This window comes from Sinocyclocheilus anshuiensis, unplaced genomic scaffold (assembly GCF_001515605.1).
Source record: "Sinocyclocheilus anshuiensis isolate Anshui unplaced genomic scaffold, SAMN03320099.WGS_v1.1 scaffold579, whole genome shotgun sequence".
NCBI lineage: Eukaryota > Metazoa > Chordata > Actinopteri > Cypriniformes > Cyprinidae > Sinocyclocheilus > Sinocyclocheilus anshuiensis.
The window spans coordinates 2364518-2373821 of NW_015551075.1; the positions used below are offsets into that span (position 1 = coordinate 2364518).

A 9304-nucleotide genomic window follows, 5' to 3' on the forward strand; every position below is an offset into this window, starting at 1 on the left:
TAATAAAATACTGGCACCAATGTTTTGAGTGTTAAATGCTAAAAAATTAGCTAGTAGAGAACACAGATTAATTCATTTAAATATGCAACAAATAAAATTCATAGAAATAATAACACATTAAATTTTGTAAATAAAATAATTTTATTTTAAATAAGCAGGAAAAATGAATTGCCTGCATAGTGTGACAAAAATAGAAATGGGGGACCCAGTGCTTTGTTGATTATAATGGGAGTGATTTTAGTTTTTATTTACTGTAGAAATAGTCTTAGACTTTCATAGCAGAGTATAAGATCTGTCTTGTCTCATTGGTTTCTTCTTACCTTCCTGAGGATGTGAGCAGGATGTTTATATGATGAGAATGGATGTCGTTTTGTATTTACTTTTAAGTGTTTTTGGTATCCAGACAGGCTTCATATTTGTGTTTGGTTTTAGGGATGTGTCTTCGTGGATAGATGGATGGTAGGAAAGAGAGAAACAGAGAGACGCAAGTGTGAAGAGAAATGGGAAGATTGAGAACTGATGAATTGCTAACAGTGTGATAGGCTGCTTGTGTTATTGTACAGCTGCAGTGAAACCATTTACAATCTGTCGCTTTATCAGGCAGGTCTGTCGGGCAGGAGAATGATCAACTAGTACCTTAAGACTTAGTTTAAAGTCTTAGTTTAAACTAGTTTAAAGGTAAAGTGTCTTTTTTGGTGTTAAAATACTTCTGTTGTATTTTAATGAGCAGAGACAACTAAGAGTCGGCTATTTATGTTGAATTTCTATAAGAGAACTTTCGAATCATTGCAGTGTTTGTTTATAGGGTTTGACATGTCAACTTGACCAATGGCGGGAGTTTGGGGCGGGACTATTTGTTTAAACAAACATTGACAAAACTCATTGGTAAACCTGTTTAAAAACAATCATTATCTGAGCCTAAAGATTGCTTTTGTGCATACTAAGAGTTTGGGATTTGAACAAACTTGGATCTTGAAACCAATGGAAGAAGGAAGAAAATGTTGATTTCCTGTTGACTTGAACCTCTGCTCCACACCACCCACTAAAAAGCACAAATGTTTTGGGGAAGTGCTTTGCCAGGGCGTTTCCTTTTACCCCGATCCATAAAAAGATCAACAAAACATGTGTCCATCACATCCTGTGTTATCATACATCAGCCATTTAGTTTTGTCTCCACAACACAGAACGTTGCCTGTGTTCTCTGAAAGTACCTGTTGATCGATGACATGTTTTGATTGAGATTTGTGTTGTAAACAGAGTGATTTTGCCACACAATGAAAGTTTTTACAGTGTCTGGACTGAAAGCGGTATCCATGGAAACCATCAGTAGTCCTCGTTCACAATCACAAGACTCTCCCTCTATTTGTTTTTGTCTTGTAGTTGGTGATTGCTGTGGAAAGCATTACTACTATTTAGGGAAGTACGATATTATCAGAACATTATTGGAATCGGCTGATAAAGGCTTAAAATGTAAACATCGTCATTGGCCGATTTGAAAAAATGTATGCCTATATGCCTTGCCGATAAGACGAATAACTCATGTGTTCTGGCTGTGTTAACGATAAGATCACGTCAGTAGTGTGGTCATTCTTGAAGTAAACTTTTGCCTGAATGGTGATTAGATTCACTGTTTTGGATCACCACATTTGTGTGAGTAAACAGTTACTAGCTTAATACCTTAACAACTGCACTGCAACACCCTGACCACCCTAACAACACATTGAACACCCTAACAACTAGGGCTGCACGATAAATCGCATGTGATTGTCATGCGCTTCTTGTCAGAAAAGCCGGTTCTGTGATTAATAGTAAATCTCCATCACGTGCTTTCAGATGGAGCGGCATTTACTACACAGAGCCGTAGATCACTGACAAGCTACACAATATCGCGTTCATAATTGCAGATTAATCGCATTCGATTATGAACACGATATTGCATAGCTTGTCAGCGAACTACGTGTCTGTGTAGTAAATGCCGCTCCATCTGAAAGCACGTAATGGAGATTTACTACTAATCACAGAACAGGCTTTACTGACAAGATGTGCATGACAATCACATGCGATTTATCGTGCAGCCCTACTAACAACTGCACTGCAACACCCTGACACCTTAACAATAGAACACCCTAACAACTACAATGCAATACCCTGAACACCCTAACAACTGCACTGCAACACCCTGACACCTTAACAATAGAACACCCTAGCAAGTGCATAGCAATGCCTTTGCGGCTACACCCTCTGAAACACATAGCTACTCCCTGGAAACCACCCAAATACCACTAGAAACTGTAGAGCAATGCACTTGCCACCCAGAACATCCTAGCAGCTGCATAGCAACACCCTAGCAACCACATAACTTCACTTTGGCAGCCACCCAGAACACCCTAGCAACTGCATAGCAATGCAATGGCCACCAAGAATTCCCTGGTAATTGCATAGCAACACCGTGGCAACCAGACATAACACCCTAGCAACCACATATCTTTACCATAACATTACAAACAAACTAGTAGGCAAGTATGCTTTAGGATAGCATGAGTAAACACACTCATTACACTTGCTAAATATTGATTTCTTTTTCTGTCGTCATTCTCATGGGCCACTTCCTCTTTGCCTTTCTTTTCCTCTTTTATAATTTCCCTCAATCCACTCACTCTCTCTCTCTCTCTCTCTCTCTCTCTCTCTCTCTCTCTCTAGTGTCTTATTCCTATCAGACCAGGTTCAGTTTCAATCTCTGATGCACGATTATAAAACTTAAAAAAAAAAATAGATCACCCAAAAATGAAATGATACTTGAATGGTGTTTTTGTCATGAAATGAGGGTGAGTAAATGGCAGAATTTTCCATTTTTTGGGTGAACTATTTCTTTAAAGTAACCGATTACAAGAATATTTTTCTGTGCTGTGTTTTGAAATGTGTGAAAAGGCTGCTGTTTTTTTTTATTTTTTATTTTTTTCTCGAATGTAAGCTGAGGAGTTTTTTTCTGCAATCGCACTTCCATGCTTTTAGTGTGTGCATGTGTTCTGCCTTCTTCTTTTTTGGCCTTGTGTTTATCTCGTCTCTCGTTATTGCAGAATTGAAGAAGTGGTGAATGAGAAGTCTTACTGTGTGTGAGTCGCATGTGTCAGGCGGTCCGTAACTGGGGTGTGTTGACGTGTGTTTCAGGGCAGTGATGCCGGGCATGGTACTGTTTCGGCGACGCTGGTCAGTCGGCAGTGATGACCTGGTGTTACCAGCTTTCTTCCTGTTCATACTACACTGCATATGGTGAGTCTGTGTTTGTGTTTGTCTGTACAGTTTGTTCTTTTACATTCATGCATGAATCAAGTAATCAGACCATATCAGACATATTTTTTACCTGTTTTTACTGTATTTCTGATCAAATAAATGCAGTCTTGATGAGCATAAGACACTTCTTTAAAAAAACATTCAAAATCTTACTGATCCCAAACATTTGAACTGTATGTATATGGTATATGTAAATGTATGTATGTGTATCAATGCTTATGTAAATTATAACATTTAGTTTAATCAATGCGACTTAAATGTTAATGTTAACTATTGCGACATAAGAAATGGTTTAACATTTACAGACAAATCTGTTCTGTTTATGCTTCAAGTAGAATTGCATCATAAGCAGCTGTACTGATTTTTTTTAAGTTTATCAGCATAAATATGATTATAAAACTCTAGGTTTTTATTTGAGCAACTGACTTTCCTGAGTTGAGTTGTGTAAATTGTAGGTATTGACTTAAATAAGTTGTGATTGTTATTACTGTTTATTTTTTATACACATTTTGTCAGCTGTTAATGAAGAATAATGACAAAGCTTGCCAATAATTATACTCATTTTGGCTATTTTGAGGCAACAAACTCGTGCAACCAAATTAGATTTCCCAAGATTCTCTGTGTCACCCTGAGAGTAATTAAGTACACAGATAAAGCATTGACTGCATGAAGTAGCCTAATCTTTGGCTCTATATAAACTTACTTAACTATTTTTGTTGGGAAATATGAAATTGCCCAACACGTTCATTTGTATTCTGAAAATCACTTTCTTACTTTTTTACATTATGTCATAAATATTAGATTTCCGAGGTGTGTATGATCATGTGTATGTTCATGTGATGTCACAGCTGTGCTCTTTCGGCAGGCTCGTGGTTCTGTCCATGGTTCTCTTTGGGCTGCCATACAGTTCAGAGCAATCATGCTCAGTCACGCTGGTGGATCACGGTCGCGGTTACCTGGGCATCCTGGTCAGCTGTCTGATCTGCGAGAGTGCCATCATGTGGCTGAGCATGAGAGGCAGCATCCTGTATACACAACCCAGAGAGGCTGTGCAGTACGTGCTCTATATACGGCTGGGTAAGACACACACTTGCACATTTACCATAAAAACAACATGAAAAAACTTCCACTAGTTCTCTGAATATATATGCGATCTCACACGTCAGCTCTGTTAACTAGCCTGCAATGGCTGCATTGAGGCATCATAGACTGCTTCTGTGGTAAATTCTATTCCAAATTTGAAGGCAGCATTGCAAGTATCCTTTTTAGAGAAAGCAATCCCAGAATGTATTGCAGTGAGCTCAGTGAAATAATCCTGAGCTCTTAGTTCAATCCAATTAAAATGGACTATTTTGTTCAGTAATTGCATGCGTTGGCATTTTTTTCTGATTCACACACATGGATTAGAGGTTTATGGAAACTTGTTTTCACCATGGAATAAAAAATTTAAAAGGTAATCGTGGCTTTTTATGTCACAATTCTGACTTTTGTTTCTTGTAATTGCAAGTTTATATCTCATAATTCAAGCATTTTTTTCCTAGAATTGCGAGTTTATATCTTGCAATTGGAAGTTATAAACTCATAATTGTGAATTTACATTTTGCAATTCTGACTTGTTTTTTTCTGAGGATTCTAAGTTTGCATCTCGCATTTCTGACTTTTTTCTCTGAATTCATTAAATAATGTAAAAAAAAATTCTGCCGCCACAGAATAAAACATAGAAAATAGTTGCGACTTTTTATCTCACGATTCAGTTTTTTTCTCACAATTGCAAATTCACATCTCTCAATTCAGACTTTTTCCCTCAGAATTCTGAATTTACATCTTGCACTTCTGACTTTTTTTCTCTGAATTCTGAGTTTATGTATTGCAATTTTGACTTTTTTCGGAATTTTGAGTTTACATCTTGCGATTCTGTTTTTTTGTTGTTTCTGCAAAATTATAAAAATTAAAAAGGTAACTGCAACTTTTTATCGACTTGTCAGAATTGCAAGTTTATATCTCATTATTGTAAGTTACAAATTTACAATTGCAAGTTAACATCATGCAATTCAGACAAGAAAAGTTCACAATAATTCACAATTACCCTTTTTATTTTTTTTTCTCATGACGGAAACAAGCTTCCATTTGACTGAGTTTTGAGGTTTGACCAACTCAATGAACAAAGTATGAGCAATAATAATCCTAATGCTTACCATAACAAGATTTTTTTGGGTTGCGTTGTTTCACTGCAAATTTACAGTGCAACATGATTTTACGATGAAAACTCATACTCTATGTGGTTAGGCCCTAAATCAACCCTTGACATTAATTGTTCCTCCTCTCTGCAGCCATCCTGCTAGTGGAGCTGGTGTACGCGGTGGTGGGCATCGCCTGGTTGGTGCAGTATTACCATCCCTGCTCCGACATCACTGCCAAGAACCTCGCCCTGGGTAAGACATGAATAAAAACAATAAGTGCAGGCCTCAAAAAATCGCTAGTCCAGCTATCTTGAATAGTAAAATAAAATCCCTTCCTTGATTCACATTGTTCACTCGCTTGTAGGGTTGAAACGGAATGTGGTTGATCATTTGATCGTGTTTCTAAGCCTTGCCAATTTAAACATTCAAGCGTTTTAAACCATTCAAGCACAAGAAGAGGCGAAAGAGAACTCAATTCGGTACTCGGGCACTGTTATTTGCGCACACACCCTCAAATTCAGCACGCGCACACAGAACTAATTCCTGATTCCTGATTCCGTATCCTTATGCTTGAGCGGACACATACACACAAAATTATCTCCAAATATCTGTCTCAGCAAAGATTCCCTTAAACAGTCGGTTGTGTTTTAAATGAAGTGAACACAAACATAAAGTCTTAAAGGGACAGCAGCCTATAAATACCTGCTGCTGTCTGTGTAATTAATGTTAATAAACAACAAAACACAGCTTTAACAAAGATGAATTTGTGTTTAATTTATACAGTGAACACTATGAGGTGTTATTTTACACTTAATTATTACATTTCTGTGCCTGAAAACTAATGTTAGACCTTACTTTATTTGTAGCTTTGTTATATTTTATCTATGCTTTTAATTTGTTTATTTGTGCTTAATTTGTTACTGACGGTTCACTTGTCTTTAATAATAATGGTTGACCTTTATTAGTTATGCTAAAAGTTTTTGCTGTGGTATCAAAGTACTTAAAGCGTTTTTTAAATAATAAATTTTTTTTTGCTCATCCGGTCAGTGACTCAAATACTGTAATTTGATCCGAGCCATGAATTTTGTGATTCGTTGGACCCCTACACTCTTGACTTGTTATCTGAAGAAAAAATACAACGACAGAAGTTTTTGATCATGCTGATTTGTCCACAGTGAAGTTTAGCTGATATATTTTTTTATTTGGGCTAGTTAAATTCATTTTGGCTACCAAAATCTGAAGAATTCCTTCTCGAAGGGCTACCAGGGATTTTGAAATTAAAAGCCCTGAAGTGACTTATAGGTGGGTGGGAAATATGACTAAAAATCTGACATTATGAATAATTTTATAATTACCTTAATGGTATATATGCTGAGGTTGTTTTCTTTAAAGGTAAAATGATAAACTAGTTTATATTTTAACAACCACTGCTTGTTTTTGGAGAATCCAGTAAATTAAATGCTTTATATATAAAATGTACTAAATTAAACTAAAGGTTCTAGCTTGCTTTGTCAAATAAACCTGGCATTGTATATTATGAATATGGTTGGCTCCTTCTCAAATTGCTTTTGTTCCTCACTTTGGATAAAAGCGTACCATCTCATTTGATCTTTTTCTCTCTATTTTAATTTGCATGGATGCAAACCAAAAGATAAGATTATTCATAACGAATGTATCATAAGTCTGGGATGTGATCATCTGATTAATGTGACAAGTTGCATCATCGTTGCATCAACAGTAAAAGGCTAAACTGGGACACATCATGCTCTACATTTTCATGTTACCCTTATCAGTCACTCTTACGTTTAAATATTGTAAAGCAGACCTACCACTAACAGTCTCACAAACTTACATTACCAGTCAAAAGTTTGGATTAATTACGTTATTAAAAGGTATCTTATGCACACCAAGGTTGCATTTATTTTGATTAGAAATACAGTAAAAACAGTAATATTGTAAAATATTATTGTAATTTAAAATAACGGTTTTCTATTTAAACATATTTTAAAATGTAATTTATTCCTGTGATCAAAGCTGAATTTTCAGCATCATTACTCCAGTCTTCAGTGTGACAAGATCCTTCAGAAATCATTCTAATATGCTGACTTGCTGCTCATTTATTATTGATACTCAGATATTAATAATGGCTCTTATTATTATCAATGCCGTTCATATTTTTGTGAAATTGTGATTCCTAACATGCGTCACCTCTATCGGCAGCAAGTTAAAAAACAGAATAGTCTTCAGAGAGTGTGGCGTGTGATGTCCTTCCAGCATGAGGCAGTCCAGGCATGTGTTAAAATCTCATGAAACCTCCCCTTGTTAATCTCAGCAGATTTCTGTAAATTTGAAAGTCATTTCTAGCTATTTATGTCCTGGAATCTCAACGCACGCTTTCTAACAATACGCCTAGTGTAGCTTTTCCCATGTCTGTGCCGACCATGAATCAGTGTCGCTCATTGTCCTCCCCCATCCCATAATAGCACACTTCACTTCCATGACAATCATCTGTCTATACAAGACACGAACTGACAAAGAGACAGCTGGTTAGTTTTACAGTAATTACTCCCGACATCTGAGCTGCTGAACTCGCAGTGGATTACATTGTTTCTGAAGGGAATGCGTCCCCCGATCTATATAAATGCGTCTATGTTCGTGCGAATCATTCATGATCTAGCTTCACCTACAAAAGAAGTGAGTATAAGGTTTTTTAATGAAACTTTGCAAATCGCCTTTCCTAATAATGTGCTAATTAGCAAGTTTCACGATGAATGCAGCTAAAGTAAACAGTCCCTCAGAGAGCAGCTCGGAAGAGAGGGGCGGGGTCAGCAGAGCTCATTAACATTTAAAGGAAAATGCTACAAAACGGTTTGCTCTGAAAAGAGCTGTTTTTGGCAGGGTAAAAAAGGTGTTTTTTACACTACCACTGAGAAATTTTAACCAAACTATGTTACAGAATTTTCATTAAGACCCTAAAGAATCATATCAACTTGTAGAAAATGGGCATCCGATGACCCCTTTAAATTAGTTATTTTATTTGGTTTCTTCATTTATTTTCAACAGGAATTGTGGCGTGTAACTGGTTGGTCATCTTCAGTGTGTGTTTCACCATGATGTGTACCTTTGACCCCACTGGACGGACCTTTGTGAAGCTGAAAGCAACTCGCCGCCGTCAGCGTAACCTCACAACGTACACTCTCAGGTACAGCGCTTAACAGTGTTCATGCTAGCTTGTTTCGGGATACCCCACATCAATCTTTTGCTAAGTTTTACAATTGTGTTTATTTATTAAATATTTTGTTCATTAATTATTTTGTTATTTCTGTTATGCTTTATGCATCCAATAAGAGTGTAGTATTTATTTTACCCTATTTAAATCCACACCATAGATTTTTTTTTTTCATAGATTGCTAAAATTGCACATTTTATGCAGTGTTGTTATTATTAACTGAAAATAAAACTTTAAAAAATTATTTTCTTTAATTGAAAATAATTGTATAAAATTAAGTATAAATTCTTAAATTAAAATAAAAATATTTTTTTAAAGCTAAATAAAAAATTTAAAAACATAAACTAATAAAAATGACAAAATCACATACAATTACTTAAACTCCTTTTAAAATGAAGAACTTAAACTTATTTTATTTCGATTAAGCAACATTTCTAAAATAACTCAAATAAATAAACAAATAAATGAAAGCTAAATAGAAATATTAAAATACAAAAATGAATAAAAATGACAAAAGCACATGGAATTACTTTTATTTTATAATGATAAGTGAAATATAAAAATAAAAACAAATGTAAAATATAAAAAAAAATACTATAATAAA

General features: G+C 35.6%; 1 protein-coding gene across 2 annotated transcripts in view; it reads left to right on the top strand.

The window, feature by feature from the left end:
• The window catches only part of dagla (diacylglycerol lipase, alpha), a 44405-nt gene that overhangs the window by 15686 nt on the left and 19415 nt on the right, over positions 1-9304 (top strand). For both annotated transcript variants that reach the window (XM_016452242.1, XM_016452243.1), the window contains 4 exons: positions 3169-3270; positions 4157-4368; positions 5622-5723; positions 8535-8673. In XM_016452242.1, the coding sequence (XP_016307728.1) occupies positions 3176-3270; positions 4157-4368; positions 5622-5723; positions 8535-8673 (548 nt within the window). In that variant the 5' untranslated portion in view covers positions 3169-3175. The remainder of the gene's footprint in view (positions 1-3168; positions 3271-4156; positions 4369-5621; positions 5724-8534; positions 8674-9304) is intronic.